The sequence below is a fragment of the Glycine max genome, chromosome 3 (assembly GCF_000004515.6).
Source record: "Glycine max cultivar Williams 82 chromosome 3, Glycine_max_v4.0, whole genome shotgun sequence".
Lineage (NCBI taxonomy): Eukaryota > Viridiplantae > Streptophyta > Magnoliopsida > Fabales > Fabaceae > Glycine > Glycine max.
In genome coordinates, this window is record NC_016090.4 from 32,148,098 (window position 1) to 32,165,371 (window position 17,274).

The window sequence follows — 17,274 nt, forward strand, 5'->3', positions numbered from 1 at the left end:
TCAAGATAATGAAATATATTAAAATAAATTAAGAGATAAAAAAAAAAGACAAAACAAAGACAAATTTCCTATACTTATTCTTGTACAATACCCTTTCAATTTAAAATTTAAATGTTTTTTTATAACAAACCTCACCAAGAACAATGTAACAGAAATATATTGTATTCAAAAACATTGTTGCTGTTGAAACTTTAAATTAAGTACAAAGACAGATTTTGAACAACAGAAGTTTTACTCTCCTGTTAATTCACTGTAGGTTTCTGGTTACTTTATTGCTCTGATTTAGGTTCTTTTATTATGGAGGGCTAATATGCATCCTTTGTTTATGTATATATTTCATGATGATGATTATAATATTTTTATGGCTTTGGATTAACTATAATCATATTGATAACAATGATGTATGTTTCTGACCAATGTATAACATATGAATGCACAATGTATGCAAAGTGATATTTTAACATTTTATTAAAGAGTTTAATACATGGCGAATTATTTAATTAATTATGTTCAATCAAGTTAAAAAAATTCTTAAGTTTTAAATAATTGATTTTTTTAATAAAATTAATTAATTAACAAAAATTCTTATTACGTATTGTATATAAGGGTCAATGTGATTGGGTGTCATCAATCATAAATACAGTAGCCACAATTATTTCTTTGGAATATATGAGAGTTTCTATGAAAGTCTAATAAGTTAATTTCATTTTATATTCTTATTTTGTGTTATATAGAAGTTTAACCAAATTCACGTCAAAAAGAAGTTTATCCAAATACAATTTTAACTTTAATCAATTAAAAAATGTGTGGAAATCACATTGTATTTAAAAGCATCATTAATAAAAGGCTTAAAAATTTAGTCCCTCGTTCAAAAAATACTCTTTTTACTCACTTCTCAAATTAAAAGAATTGTATTTTTTAGTCCAGAACTAGTGGCAAAGTAACAATCCCTCCATCCCAAATTATTGTTAGACACGTCTTAACTTAAGAAAATTACTAATTACAAAAATTCTTTGACTAAAATACCCTTAGGGTGTAGTTGTAAATTAATTAGTATTCAGGTAACACAACAATAAACAATGGTATTGTTGAAGAACAATTAATCCTTTATTGATATTCTAAAGTGACATTTTTCCACAAATCAAAACTCCCAAATAGATAATTTGAGGAGGGAATAAAAAATAACCTTATCATGATACATGTTGTACAAATGAACTCAAATATAATTAAGACATTTAGAAAAGAGCAAATAGTGATGATGGACGGCACAGTGATCTCCAAACCTATCACTATTGCTGGACCTTGAGTACTGGGAAGGGAATAACATCTCGAATGCTGGGAGAATTTGTCAAAAGCATCACCAGCCTATCAATTCCAAGTCCCTGGAAAGAACATCTTTGTAAATAGCATTTTAAAAGCTACAACAGGAAACAAAAACAATTTGATATTCCAAGACTTTATGGGACAAAGAATGCAACAAATTAACATTACAACACAGAAAAGTGAAAACATTAATTACATAGACCATGTTATGTTGATTATTATACTTACTATATCACTCATACAAATGCATTAAAATTCCAGTAATACTTCACAAAATTCATATATCTAATACATATGCCCTTGAATAAGAAATACAATAAACAGTTGAAACATAAATTTAAAGATAAAAAGTAAACATGATAATACACACAATGAAAATCACAATTAACCTTACATCACTCTGTATTTATCTTAAAATAAACTTAAATGATTATGATATAAATCAAACATGACTATTCTTTTAAAAAAATGACACTATCGGGAATTTGATCTGTTACCAAGTTGATTCCAAGACGAGAATTGTTGATTGCATTGGACATAATTTGTGCCTTCAATTGGTGACAATCTTAATATATATATATATATAAAAAAAAAAAAACAGTATTCATTCTCATCTAGGGTAATCCCACAACTATATAAAGACATGCATACCATTCCAGAAGCTGGAGGCATTCCGTATTCCAAAGCTGTGAGAAAGTCATCATCAAGAGTCACTTCATATGAATCATCATCATCTTCCGTTCCTTCCTTTTTATCGTCATTTGTTGAAACAGCTGCTCTCTTCTTTTCATGCTGCCTAATTTGATCTTCTAAGCGTCCTCTCTGTCAAGTTCAAATCAAAGCACTCAATCTTCCATAATTAACTTTGAGACAGAGTAAAGTTGTCCACAAATAATCATTAGCTTTCATTCTTTTTCCAAATAAGTTGGCATGAACAAAGTCCATTGTCTATTTCTAGCAGTGTTTTGAACAAATTAACAAAAACAAATACTCAAATCTTCTGCATATATTAGAATAAGTGTCAATTTGATTATAACACAGCACCAAGTTTGTCTTGTTTTTGTTTGGAAGTCTCACATCATCTGCCTCAACTCTCATGGTACACCTTTTATATCTGTTGGACAACTTCACTTAATGTCAATTGGTTTTAAGCTAAAATCTAACATAGTATTAGAGCCTATAATCCATCTTGGTAAATCGCCTATTCCGGTAGGCCTGCCTGTTCTGGCAGACATTTGTGGAGGGGAGTATTCGGAAGTCCCACATTGTCTGTCTCAACACTCAGGATGCAACTTATATATCTGTTTGACAACTTCCCTTAATTTCAATTGGTTTTAAGCTGAAATCTAACAATTTTTCCTGCTGATATGATAATGATGCTCAATTTGTTATCCGATGGCATCTTATACAGAGTATAGTATTTTATATTCATCTTAACAGGATCTTAATTTCCCCTTTTCCCAAGTTGTTTATGATGAGAAACAGTTGATTACAAACACATTATATATAGTGTACGGTCAGTAAAATCTGCACAAGCTATGCAGCTAGGATATGAAAAATTTGAAAACTTTGGAATCTTACCTGATCTATAGGATCAGTCAATTCAGAGAATGCATTGCCCAACTCACGACCACAAATGAAGAGTTCAAATCTCTCAGTCAAACCTGTGGATCTAATGGAGGATCATGTGTAAGATAGAAGATAATATCTAGAAACAGAAAATGTGCATCCCTTCTTATTGAGTTTGGTTTTGACGTCTTTTTTACAATAACTTTTATCACTACATGCCATAAATTATGAAGTAAAACATGAGTATAAAAAATTCTATTATAAATATTAGCTACCAGAAGAAAGGAGAAAAAAAAGCTACTCTTAAAACTTCAATGAAAATCATAAAATCATAAACCCCAGAAAGTCCCAATTGTTTATCTTTTCACATATGCATAACCTTTGAAAAATTGATGTCAACATAATGATGGAACAAGGGAGTGCTTCAAGGGCAGCAGAAAGATCATGGGAGCATTTCAACTGCCATTAAAACTAGATTATAATGGCAATACAAGGATAGTGGGTGATGATTCTAATCTAGAAATAATGGCCTGAAATCCGGAATGGATTTGATAATTTGACTGCTGTGATGATGAAAAAGGCAGAGCCAATAGATGACAACAAATATTAACTTCATTAAGTAGTAGAAAGTAATAACAGAATGTAATATATACCCTTTATGGATCCTAAGTTCAAATAGATTAATATTTCATAGTAGGCTGGATACAAATACCTTTAATAATAGCAATAACATTATTTGATATTTTCTGAAATGTTTCTACCTTCTGTGTGGTTTGGCCAGTGGAGATATCTCAATTGGATAGTCTAAAACAAATGTAGGTTGGATGAGCTTTGGTTCTACAAAACTCTCAAAAACCTAAATAAACAAAACAAAAATAATCTGATTAGTGTGTGCAAGTCAAATTGACAATATAATAAATGCAAAAAGTGCAATCAGAAAGGAATATCAATATATCGATGATCACCTAAAAAGAGTAAGTGTAATTAATTGCAAAGATGACTAACGTTATCAAATGAAAAGAATAAAAACTGGATGCTCATATGACAGGAAGAAAAAAAGGAGAAGCAAATCAACCTCATTAAGGAGGTGACCAACGGATTGGCATGCTTCAATGGAACCTTTATCCTTGTTATCAAGATTCTTTCCAAGGGTATCCAGAGTAACTCGCTTTGCAACCTCAAGATCATTTGCCAATTCATTGAAATCAATCCCAGCAGTTTCTTTAACAAGATTGTGCATAGTCTCCCTCCTCCAGGGCTTTTCCAGACATATCTCGACTCCCTGTATGGAATCATTACACCTCTTTCAACAAATTTGTTATAAAGAAACAAATTTAAAAAAAAAATGTCATCACTCATCAAACACCAGTGCAAGAGAACTGAGTGCAAGCAAAATAATTATAAAATTAAGTTCCTAAAATTAAAGCAAAAATAATAGAATTAGGAGTGGTATAGGAAAATTTTAACACTAAAGACCATGTTGAGATTCACTGAAAGCCAGTAACCAGTTCACTTATGGGGAAAAGGCTTTGGAGATACTGAATAAATAAAACAAGACTGAGAACTTATTTACCTTTTTGATAAAATAATTAAAAACACATTTTTAAAAGAAAAAATCAATATGGTTTTGATGATATAAACCATACATTTGAAAAGAAATTTTGATGACATAATAAACCATTATAAATTTTGATGATATTGTAAATTATTTTAATAAATTTTTTTGTTAAATTTGATTAAGGGATTTTCTATTATGTACCTATAGGCACAAGAAAAGAAATTAAAAATAGAAAGCTTTTATTGCAAAGGGAAGTATTTATAGCATCAAACACAAATTATTTTTTGAAGTATTTACAAAGGTGTATTTAGTACTTTCATACTATGTGCCCAGACAGCCCCTTTGGTTATCAATATATTTATCTAAATTTAATAATCAGAATCAAGAATCCTTTTTATGTCAAATTAAACATTAATATATTAAGCTATCACTATTATAATTATAATATGGTGGGACTCCTAGCCCTTCTTTCCGCTCAAAGTCCCAAATATTTGCCCCCAAAAATTGGGGGTCAAGGATGGAATAGTATGACCCTTCCTCATTGAAACATAAAAATAGAGTAGCGTGTTTTATTTCATTCTAGTGGCTTAGGCATCCTTTCCTACATGAGCAATTCAATTATACGTTATATTTAGTAAGAATGTCTACCTGATAATCAATGGTAAGCTTCCCATGAACTGCAAGAGCACATCGAGTAACGATCTCCTCTGCTAAATTCATCATGCTTTGATAATCCGAGTATGCTTCGTACATCTAAAGTATAACTAATATCAATATTTAACAGAATGCAATTCAAGATATAATGAGAATTATCATATGCAAATTCAAATATCAAGTAATCATTGCTAAAACAATCTTGAAAGCTTAAGCTATGACAAGATTTGAGGAAATATTACATATGCTCACATCAAGTACTAAAACTAACTATATATTCTCACGGTACATTTAAAACAACAGCTGTTGTCCATGTCAGGACTTGACAAAGTTTTAAGTTGGTTGTTGACTAACTGACAATCATTTTCTTTTATAGTTTTATTTGATCTTGGAACTGGTGATGTAAAGATTGGCAACCAAACATGATATATAGAATATCAATATCCAATGAAAAATAATGTGAGAACTAACAGAAATGGTTATTATTATCAAAGACAAATTGGAGCAGAGCTCCTTACTAAAACCTCACTGTAAACAAAGAATGAAAATTAAAAGAGAAAACCAAGACTGTCATCATGCTAGTGCAGTTGTCCCCTATACCACCACCAAATTTTCCATACCCCTTCTCTGTCACCCCCTCAATTCCCAAATCTCCTTACCTTACCCTCTTCTCACATGCCACTTGTCCCAATTTTGTTATGACATTCTCTCTATACGCTAACCGAATTTTCCACCTCCTACCCTCTTTGGTTATTCTTTCTTTTTCCTCTCATAAACCAACAGCTAGTTGTTATTGGGCACAGGTTTTCCTCTTCTACTATACACATGCACTATGGGCCTATCATAATGGAAGCTAAAAAGTTCACCTCCTAAATCTAAACTTTAATTTACCTCTATAGTTGTAAATTCAGGATTATGTCGAGTTGAAATTCCTTCATTTCTAAATATTCGACCAATCTCGTATACTTTTTCAAAACCACCCACCTGCCATAAAGAAAAACATTAAAATTTAAAAAGGTTAACAACTTCACTAAATCAATAAAACTATGTTAAACATGGAGGCTAATCCCTCAGTACTTCCTTCCTGTGCAAAAAGAATAAAAATAAATAACAAAGAATGCTTCTGTAAGTTCTTGTCTGAACAAAAGGACTTCACAAATAACAACTAATTCAAATCTCACCAGCATTCTCTTAAGATGTAATTCAGTTGCAATTCTCAGATATAAGTCTCTTCCAAGAGAATTATGGTATGTAATAAATGGTCTGGCTTCTGCTCCCCCAGCTGCTCCCTAGTCAATAAAAATTTTCAGGTTCAGGGAAAAAACACTTCCATGTATAAATGTCAGACACCTCTTTCTTTTCTTTTTCTTTTTTTACCCATTGCCCAGAGACTCTTCGCTATGCGAAGGTATGGGGAGGGATGTTGTACGCAGCCTTACCCTTGCATATGCAAAGAGGCTGTTTCCGGATTCGAACCCATGACCAACAAGTCACCAAGGCACAACTTTACCTTGGTGACTTGTTGACACCTAATCATATTAATAAAATGACAACATAAGACATTTCAGACAGTAATTACATTATTTACATAATTTATCACTTAGCAGTTGTTATTGAGAGTCAAGACTGAGAGCATAAGGATACAGCCCATACACAAGGACTGAAATTTTAAAGGTCTAGTTACCACTTTGACAAACTTCATATAATTTTATTACTATATTTAAGGCACAGAATACTCAAAATAATAATAAAAAAAAGGAGTTAATGAATTGCAACAGAAGCAAACATGAGAGCAACAAGACATAAATACCATTATTCCAACATGTTGCCAAAATAAATTTCTAAAACAAACGACTATCAGATAAATAATTAGTAATACACCACCATAGTTATCATCAAAGGTTTGGTAATTGGCAATGATTGATGATGAAGGATTCAAATAAATTCAGGAGACAGACAAAACTAAAACAGAGTGACTGGGGTTGCACTTATAACCAGAATAATTTTAGCTGTGTCAAAATCAGCAGCCAACAATGACATATTAACAATAAGTCTGACAAGTTCCACAATGCCATTTAACTGGGACCTTATAACCCCTATATCAATCTGACTTTTAAGAGATACAGTAAAATGCATAAATATGAAAATAACCAAACAAAAACGCCTATCAAGCTGACCTGTTAGATATCAAAATTATTTCTGAAAGATCAATTCTCTTTGCATTTTATAAGTATTAAACAATATATAATCAAACACCTAGCAGAGTACCCAACAATTTTGAAGAGACATTTTTTATGTAAAAGAAAAAAGTGTAGCCAGTGTAAGTATATTAAAATCAGCAAACCTGCAAAACTGGAGTTTCAACTTCAACAAAACCTAAAGAATCCATTGTCCTCCGTATCTCTGATACAACCTATTTGAAGGGAATTGATTAGAACATAATACGAATAGAGTTATTTCTCAGGCAATACATAAGAGAAGTTTGTTAATCTGTCTGAAAGGACAGAAGGTGAACCCATGATCCCTAAAACCAAAATTCTAAATCTTCTTTCAAATCAAATCCATTAAACTATTTAATTAAAAAGGAAAAAAAAGAAATAGTAGCACTAAACTTACAGTAACAAATAAATGTTAACTTATAAGATAATGTATCACTACCCCAAAGCCTATACAAAATGAGAAACATTTTTTTTACCAAAGTAGTTTTACCACAATTCTACACCAAACAACAGGCTATCATTTTTTTTACATTCTAGTCTAGTTTTTTTGGAGGAGAAATTCATGAAAAGTGCTAGATATTCTTTGGCTGAACAGAAAACACACTTCCCATATAATTCAAAGTGCAATTGTAACCTATTTGTTATTGTTATTCCACTGAGTCCAATTCCTAGACACCTTTCACCTTTATTTAAGAATCGTAGTTTTGTCCCTTGATATCCTCCAATGAATTTATAGAACAAATTGTTCAGTTTGATATGTTCTTTATTCGACTTCTCTAGAAAAGAACAATACTAGACAGAAAAGAGGCATAGCACAGTAGGTGAGAATAAGATATCTCAATTAACTCAAAAAAGAAAATGGAAATAGAAAATAGTTATAACTCAATAAAGAGAAATGGGAAGAGAAAACAAGCAGATAAAATGAACTTTTATGAATCTACAACATTATAATATTTAAATATTAAAACTAAAACAATTGAATAACATTGATTTTAAACTCTTAAAAAGAAATAAAAAATTTGGAAGATGAACCACCTTTGCTCTTCTACGGAATACATCCGCTACCTCTGGATTTGCGATCATATCTACATACCTAACCACAAATCCACAAGAAACAGTGAAGAAGAAACTTTTAACTCAGAGCAAACCAATTCAGTCCAACAGTGCAAGGGTTAATTAGAAATGACATGGAGCAAATAAGTAATAAGAAATAACAGCACAAAAATAAATAAGAAAGACTAAGATATAAGTTATACTTCATAAAATAAGAAACAAATAAAAACTAAAATCCATTAAAAAAATTTAAGATGAAGATATTTATTAGTGATGAGAAAAAAGGAAGAACACAAGACTAGATGTACATATCCTCTTACAAAAAATAGAATAAACTAGAAAAAGAAAAAAAAAACCTAGTATAGAAGAATTGCAGTCATAGTCACTAATAAAATACCAAATGCATTAGTATATATATACCAGTGATTTCAATTAGTGAGGAACAGACACAAAAATATTAAAGCATGAGCTTACCTCTGACGATAACGTTTATCTATATCAGTTAGTCCATGATATTTGTCAGGCAGTGGAAGCAGAGATTTTGTAAGGATTGCAAAAGATAGAACAGACACAGAAAGTTCTCCTGAAGTGAGACCAGAAAAAACATGAGACGGTGGTCAACTATTTCATAACTAACAGGCTATCAGCTAGCCTTTGTCAAAGGGCATATTTGTCCCAGCAGAGAAAGGATATCCATCTCAAAAGGTGTTAACTATTTGATAATCAGTTTGCCATTATCATAACTAGTTCCCACTCACTAACTTGAAAAAGTAATTACAGGTATGGCATATACTAGAAATCAGCAGTAGATATACATTAATAAGACAAAAGAAAACCATATATGAAATCAAAGATGGCTGAGCAAACTCTAGTTGAATATAATAAGACAACTATCAGCAAATCTTTTCAAACATTATTTGCTTAATCCACCTAGAGACAGCTTTAGACTTCCAATTTGAGTAAACATGCTTACATTGTTACCTACATAGAGAAATACTTCCTGAAAAATAGCCATGTCCCTGAACTCTCATATATATCACATCAGTAGCGAAATTTCACTATCTCAGCTAATATATTATCTTAACAAGGACATATGCATGTGAATTCACAAGCATACAAGTCATACAATTATTGCAAGCTCTGATAAATTATAGTTTTGGGATCAAGATATAGCATGCTCAAATGAAAGCAATATCAATTTACTAAATACCTATTTCTAGCCTCAAAAAGAACAAAAGAAAATTCATTTAATATGCTGATTAGATAAATACCTTTTTCAGTTCGTTTTATTGTTCCTCTTACACCTAATATATCACCAATATCAACATGGGCCTTTAACTGTTCAAACTGATCACCTATGAGTCTCTCCTTATCACAATAGAGCTGAAATAATAGATTTTAACATCTTCAGTTAGCAGCTCTCTGTAGGATTTACTTGACAGAAAGGAGACAATTTCTACCTTGTCTTTGAATAAAAAATGCAATTTACAATTAAGACTAGAATAAGAACAAAGAAACACTGTAAAATATCATAAACTTAACAAAAGTCCAACATGTTTAATTTACACAATGGAGGCATTTTATTTATAATATGCTTCACAACTACAATGAACAATGGTTTCCCTAATTTACATAAATACATACAGCTCACAATAACTCATAATATCTCCACTTACAATATTTATATAGTCTCTAACAGTTACCATGAACGTACAAAAAGCAACAAAAAGTGCAAAAGAAAACCTGAATCGTCCCTGAATCATCTCTTAGAGTCAGAAAGGCAAGCTTTCCAAATGCCCTCCTAGCAACAATTCTTCCCGCGACAGATACATGGTCATTCTCACTATTTTTTTCCTCACCATTTCCTAGATCTCTGTATATATCTTGCAGTTGATTAGCACCGTGAGTTTTGTTCCATTCATAAGCATACGGATCAAGCCCCTTGCTTCTCAATTCTTCAACCTACAAACAACCAGCAAAAAGGGATGTCAAAAATAATAATCCTTTATCCATAATTGAAGACAGTCTCAAAATGAAGACCATTAACTTTTTAGTCTTCTGACAAGCACTCAACGTCTCAGCCAAAATCTATCAAATTGTCCAAACTATCCATAATTGAAGAAAGGCACCTAAACCCAACTCCAACAACATAACCAGATAACATATAGCAACCATGCATTCAATTTTCCATCATATCCCCTAGCTTAAGAAAAACGTAGCTAAATAGAGTTAGTCCAAAACTATTCCTTTTTTTTTTTTCTGAAAAGCACACACACACACACACACACAAGTGTAAAAAGCAAAATGCATGAAATTCTCTTCTTTTTTTTCCCCCCAAAATCAAATTCTCATACTTTACCAGAACGTAAACAACCCGAGAGAATAGATTAATATAGAGACAAGTTGATAACAAAATTAACTACAACTCTACAAGGCAATCAATTTTCAATCCTACATTGAAGTTCAACGAAAAAACACACAACGCAGAATTTTCAAATTCAAAACTCAACTTCAAATTCAGCTTCAACTCATATCCCTCACCACACACACACACACACACATGAAACACAGCAATTAGAAGGAAACGGAGCAAAACGTCACCGTTGCAACTGACGGAAGAGGCACGTACCTTCTTCAAGCGAATGGCTCGAATGGCGTCCCTATCGGAAGTCGAAGTGGTGGACGACGACTCCGAGCTCCGGCGTCCGCGACCGGCGGCCCTGGTGTCGGCGGCGGCGGTGGAAGAAGAGCACGCGCGAAGAACGAGCACGGGAGGTGTTCGACGAAATGCGTGAGAGTGAAAGAAGTGCTTCAACGGGCTCCATGTTAGATTGCACAGTTTTAGCGCTTCCATTCTCTATTTCACCAGTGGGGCGTGATATCTGTTTATTTATCTGTTTGGTTTGGGGTAGCACGCACGACATTACAGTTTTTCTTTTTTCCTTGTCAATGCTCCAAAAGAATTTGTAAATGTTGGGAATTGATTATTGAATTATAGTATTTTGTAATTACTGCATTAACTCTTTGGTTTGCACGGCATTACATTTTTAACGACTACAATATCTAAATTATAGTATTCTTTTTTAAAAAGTTTTGTTAATATCGGATTTAAGGATGATTTTAAATATATAAAAAATTATTTAAAATATCTTTTGTACTGAAAATAAGTTTAATTTCTATACATTATTAACGTAAAAAAAATTCAACCAATCAAAAATTTTGATTTTTTAATGGACATAAAAAATTTTGATAAATATGAAATTTAAAATATTATTATAAAAAATTAGTATATCTATCGTATATAATAATTTGTGATTAGATAATCCTTTAAAATATTTTTATACTAAAGTATGTATGAATTTATGATAATTTTTTTTACAACCAAACAAGAATTTAATATAAGGTAGGGTATAAGTTATACCTCTACCAAGCAAGGTATATAATAACATGCCATGCACTTCCAAGACAAATAATTATTGGTCATGTCATATTTTAGTAGAATCCTAAACCAAAATATTATATAACTGTTAGTCGTCTTTTACAACCAACAGTTGTATAAAAAAGTTTTATAAAATTTATATTTTTTTCTCAATTTATGATTCTTTTTATAGATTTGTATATATTTTTAGCTTAGTTTAGTTTATATGTAGTAGATACACCCTTCAATGAGCATTAATGAGTTTGCAACTTCAGTTTCACGTGAAAAAGATGAAGAAATAGAAGGTGCAGTAGTTGGTGTCTCGCTAAGCGAGATCAATGCACTTAGTGAGTATCATCCGCTAAACGAGGCATCAGCACGCTTAGCGAGTCAAGGGGAATCTGGAAGAGAATCTGTCACGCAAGCACGCACTCAATGCGCCATCAGCTTGTCCAGCGAGTCATTTGTCTCTTCTGCGCTTAGTGCGCCTTGCTCACTAAGTCAAAAGTCACTAACTCGTGCTTAGCGTGAAAATGACGCTAAGCGAGCCTTCGAGGTCAGAAAGCCCTTAAAAACTGAAGTTGGCGGAAAAAAAAAAATAGGGAGTTTTTGGAGGAGAAAAAGAGAAAGGAGAGGAGTGTGAAGAACAGAGAACAAAAGCGCAAAGCAGAGTAAGGAAGCAAAAACCTCAACTTTCAAGAGGATCCTAGTGTTGGATCGAGTGGCCTCAGAATAATTAAGAAGGGGGGGTTGAATTAATTATTCCTAAACCTTTACTAATTAAAAATTACTCTTCTAAGGCTTTTACTAAATTATTAATAGAATGAGGAGTAGAAGAGAAACTTAACAGAAAGTAAAAGCGGAAATTAAATGCACAGCGGAAAGTAAAAGAGTAGGGAAGAAGGAAACAAACAAACAAGAGTTTTTATACTGGTTCAGCAACAACCCGTGCCTACATTCAGTCCCCAAGCGACCTGCAGTCCTTGAGATTTCTTTCAACCTTGTAAAAATCCTTTTACAAGCAAAGATCCACAAGGGATGTACCCTCCCTTGTTCTCTTTGAACCTAGTGGATGTACCATCCACTAGAACTGATCCACAAGAGATGTACCCTCTCTTGTTCTCAGTCAAATCCAAGTAGATGTACCCTCTACTTGTACCACAAAGGATGTACCCTCCAATGTGTTAAGACAAAGATCTCAGGCGGTTAAACCTTTGATACTTTGTGAATGGGGATACAAAAGAATTCTCAGACGGCTAGTCCTTTGAACACTTTTGTATTAGGGAAAGGGAAGAATCAAAAGAATTCTCAGACTATGTCGTTTTGAATTCTTTGACAAGGGAGAAGGGAGACACAAAAGAATTCAGGCGGTTAGTCCTTTGTTCTTTTGGAAAAGGGAGAAGAGAGACACAAAAAGAATTCAGGCGGTTAGTCCTTGGCGAATTCTTTTTTGGCAAAGGGAGAAGAGAATGAAAAGATGAATAGCACAAGTTTTCAAGGTTTAGAAAACCAGAAAACTTTAGAAAGCTTTTGGCACAAAGAAGAAGAAGAAGTTCAAAGAGATTCAAGGCTTGTAAAGGATTGATTGAATAAGTGTTCAAGATGCTTGAAATGCAAAACAAAGCCTTGCTTTTATAGACTCTTCATGTCTGGTCAAGACAACCATTTAGAAGAGTTATAACTTTTAGAAAAACTTAAAACCAATTTGAAAAAGTCAAAAACCTTTTGAAGAGTTACATCTTTTGATTTATTCAGAAACAGTCACTGGTAATCGATTACCAAATTAGTTTAATCGATTACACAAAGCTTTTATGTGAAAGGATGTGACTCTTCACATTTGAATTTGAATTTCAACGTTCAAAGGCATTGGTAATCGATTACCAAAACATTGTAATCGATTACAACTTTTTGAAATTAATTGGAACGTTGAAAATTCAATTTGAAAACTTTTTCAAAACAATTTTGCTACTAGTAATCGATTACAACAATCTAGTAATCGATTACCAGAGAGTAAAAACTCTTTGGTAAACATGTTTTGAGAAAAATCATGTGCTACTCAATTTTTGAGAAATTTTTTTCTTACTTATCTTGATTAAGTCTTCTCTTGATTCTTGAATCTTGAGTCTTGAATCTTGATCTTGATTCTTGAGATCTTGAACCTTGAATCTTGATTCTTGACTCTAAAATTTCTTCTTGAGTCTTGAATTCTTCTTGATTCTTATCTTGAACTCTTGAATTGTTCTTGATTCACTTGAGTTGTTCTTTGATTGATCTTTGATTCACTTGAGTTGTTCTTTGATTGACCTTTGAGCTTTTTGTCATTACCTTTGTCATCACCTTTGTCATCGTCATTGTTATCATCAAAACACCTTTGAATCACCTTTGATTCACCATGAAGCTTTGCTTCTACACCTAGGTTTAGGAGTGATTTATAGGTTTCTAGAGGTGGAGGAGACATCCCCACCACTGTGTAATCTGTTATTTTCTCTCAAAACCTACTTCTTGTTTGTGAGGTGTTGTCTTGTGATGGAAGATTAAACCCTTTGTTGGGGAATTCTGCTGAGGACTTGATGTAAATTCTTAACCTATCTATTTAAAGTTGTTTTATGTGTTCAATGTTTCTATCTGTGCTTAATTTCTGCATGCTTGTGGCTTGATCACCCATTTGTATGTAAAGTTATGAGCTTTAGCATTGGAAAATGTATTGCATCCTTAGAACTGGATAAAACGGGCTAGGTTATTGTATGTCTGGACACAGAGTGCAGTAATTTAGTTTTATTATGTTGTAATCGTAATGCAATCCGTTTAGGCTAAGTTCGACGAGACATCCAAGAACGAGATTTAAATAGGATTAGTACATTCACGTGAGGAATCGTGGTTTGGAGTTTTTGCCCTCAGCATAGAACACGTGAACACCTTTGAATAGAGAAAAACTCTTAATTGCATCAAGTAACTCAGTAGGAAGACCCAATGTTTTTAATTATCTGTTTTACACCCATTTGCTCATCTTTTATGTAATTAGCAATTAAAATAGAAGACACCATAGCTTTTATTCATGATCACGGTTTCTTTATACAAATGTCTGCTTCTTGAATGACACTTCACTAAATGAAACAAGTTCCCTAAGTTCGATATTCGGTTTCTTACCGTTTTAATATTACTTGCGCGACTCAGTACACTTGCCGATAAGATTTCGCAGTTTCTGAATTAAGCGAACAATAACCAAGGCTATGTTTGATCCCATCACATCATAAATGTAACCACCTACCCCATGCAACAGTTTAGTATTTACATAAGCCCCTTAGAAACATATTTTACCCTCATAAGCAAAGTAGAGGTTGAGAATACCATTCAAAAAATGATATGGAACATCTCTTCCCTAATACTTTAATCCATTTCCAAGATGTAAGTTTTATGGATTCCAACAAGTGTTCCAATTCCGCCTTACCATCCTTGAAAACAATTGCATTCTACATCTTCCAAATATGCCAAATCATAGCTATCCAAACAATCCACCAATTTTGTCTACGTTTTGAACCCGAGATCATAACACAATGTTGCCAGCAATGTACTAACGAATTTGCAGGAAGCACCATTGAATAGCCAATCCAATTATATAAACCCATCCAAACCCGATAAGTAACCCACATGTGAACAAAGCATGAAAGGATGTTTCTACTTCTAGATCACATGTTGGACACCTAATGCTCGTTGAGTCATAACTTATGTTACTTTGATTAAGATTGGATCTTGACCGAATCCTATCTAGGATGATTTTCCAAATAAAACCAGATGCTTTAGATGAAACTCTGATATTCCATAAACACTTCAAAACCTCTGAATCCAGGTTCCCCGAGGGAGCCAGGTTAATGATGAGCTAGCAGGCCATATATCTCTCGAACCAAATATGTTTGTTAGGATCCATTCCTTTAGGGCCATCTTGTAAGTTTATAAACATACTTATCTAAACATGCAAATGAATTTAAATTCATATTCAGATCAAACAGCGGAAGCTAAAAGGAGCACAAACATACCTCCAACCATTGCAGATCAAACACGGAGCAACGCAAGCACGAACTCGAAGGCAACTTTGCTTTTCCAGACCCTTACTTACTCTGAATAGATGGTGTATTTTTCTAAATAAAGAAGTAGGCTAGGTGATACAAAACTGAGAACACCCCATCCTATTTATAGAGTCGACCCATCATAGAGGTAAACCAATTTGTTATCAGAACATGGGCTTGAGGATAGGGACGTGAGTTTGCTACTGAACGTTGCAGAGATAAGGGTTGAATGTGGAAGAAAAATGGACCAGATTTAGAAAACAAATTCCCAAAAAAACTACAACAGGAAAAAATAGTCCAAGAGAACGTGGACCCATCCGAAAATTCCATCATTTTCCCACTTGGTCCATTTAACTCAACATGAACCATAACAAGAAACATAGTATATGAGTCATGGCGATAGGTCCTCTGATGATGAGTAATATCTTCCATGTACCACAATATATCAAGTCTCTCAACACTAGCTCTCAACTTAATGAATAAACCATATGTTTATTCTAGATCTAAATCGAATGATTTTTCTCGAAATAAATAAACATGTGCACAAAACCATATGAGAAAATATATAACTGAATAAGAGTTTCATTGAAAATAAAAAATGTACGTACAATGAAATTACATCATGGAACCAAGTCCCATTGGTACTACATGACCCTTAAAATTCTTTGGTGGCATGCCTTTAGTTAAAGGATCAACAATCATCAAATCTGTGCTGACGTGTTCAATGACCATTTTCTTCTCTTTAACATGTTCTCTTATGGCTAAGTACTTGATGTCGATGTGCTTACTTCGACTTCCACTTTTTTTGTTTTTAGCCATAGAGTTATCACAGTACAACTTTAATGGCCTGGAAATAGAGTCCACAACTCTAAGGCCAGACATGAAACTCGTCAACCATACATCATGCGAGGTAGCCTCAAAACAGTAAACGAACTCAGCCTCCATAGTGGAAGTAGCAGTTAAGATTTGCTTGGCACTTCTCTAAGATACAGCTCCACCGGCTAACATAAAAATATAACCAGGTGTTGATTTTCATGAATCAACGCAACCAACAAAGTCTGAATCGAAGTAGCCAATCACTTCCAGACAATCAGTTCGTCTGTACATGAGCATGTAATCCTTTGTCCCTTGAAGATATCTCATCACTTTCTTTGCAACTTTCCAATGGTCAATACTTGGATTACCCTGATATCTTCCCAAAACTCCAACAACATATGCAATGTCAGGTCTGGTGCAAATATGAGCATAAATAAGGCTTCCAACAGCTGAAGCATATGGAGTATTTTTCATGTGTTCCCGCTCAAAATCATTTTTCGGGCACTGACTCAAAGTGAGTTTGTCACCCTTCACAATGGGAGCTACACTTGGTGAACAATCTTTCATGTTAAATCTCTCTAAAAATTTGTTAATATAAGT

The 17,274-nt window shown here is 33.1% G+C and overlaps 1 protein-coding gene across 2 annotated transcripts; it reads right to left on the minus strand.

The window, feature by feature from the left end:
* Positions 1–1,162: 1,162 nt before the first annotated feature.
* On the minus strand, positions 1,163–11,394 carry LOC100787720 (lysine--tRNA ligase, chloroplastic/mitochondrial). 2 transcript variants are annotated; one of them, XM_003521011.5, is made up of 14 exons: positions 11,006–11,394; positions 10,120–10,338; positions 9,648–9,759; positions 8,851–8,959; positions 8,359–8,416; positions 7,449–7,517; positions 6,286–6,393; positions 5,996–6,088; positions 5,099–5,203; positions 3,968–4,174; positions 3,654–3,748; positions 2,905–2,995; positions 1,975–2,145; positions 1,163–1,382 (listed from the first exon to the last, which is right to left on the minus strand). In XM_003521011.5, exons 1-14 carry the CDS (start codon positions 11,228–11,230, stop codon positions 1,290–1,292), a joined length of 1,755 nt encoding a protein of 584 aa, XP_003521059.1. In that variant the 5' UTR covers positions 11,231–11,394; the 3' UTR covers positions 1,163–1,289. The 2 variants fall into 2 exon arrangements, 1 of the variants encoding a protein (XP_003521059.1); XR_005890701.1 differs by lacking the exon at positions 1,163–1,382 and having other exon boundaries at positions 2,104–2,145; positions 2,905–2,987; positions 11,006–11,320.
* Between the last annotated feature and the right edge of the window lie 5,880 nt (positions 11,395–17,274).

Excerpts from the sequence above, each read along its gene's own strand:
- LOC100787720 (XM_003521011.5), bottom strand. The coding sequence starts at position 11,230 with ATGGAAGCGCTAAAACTGTGCAATCTAACATGGAGCCCGTTGAAGCAC. Across the intron at positions 8,960-9,647 it reads AATAAAACGAACTGAAAAAG|GAGAACTTTCTGTGTCTGTT; the intron begins GTATTTATCTAA and ends GTCTCACTTCAG. Across the intron at positions 6,394-7,448 it reads TTGAAACTCCAGTTTTGCAG|GGAGCAGCTGGGGGAGCAGA; the intron begins GTTTGCTGATTT and ends TTTATTGACTAG.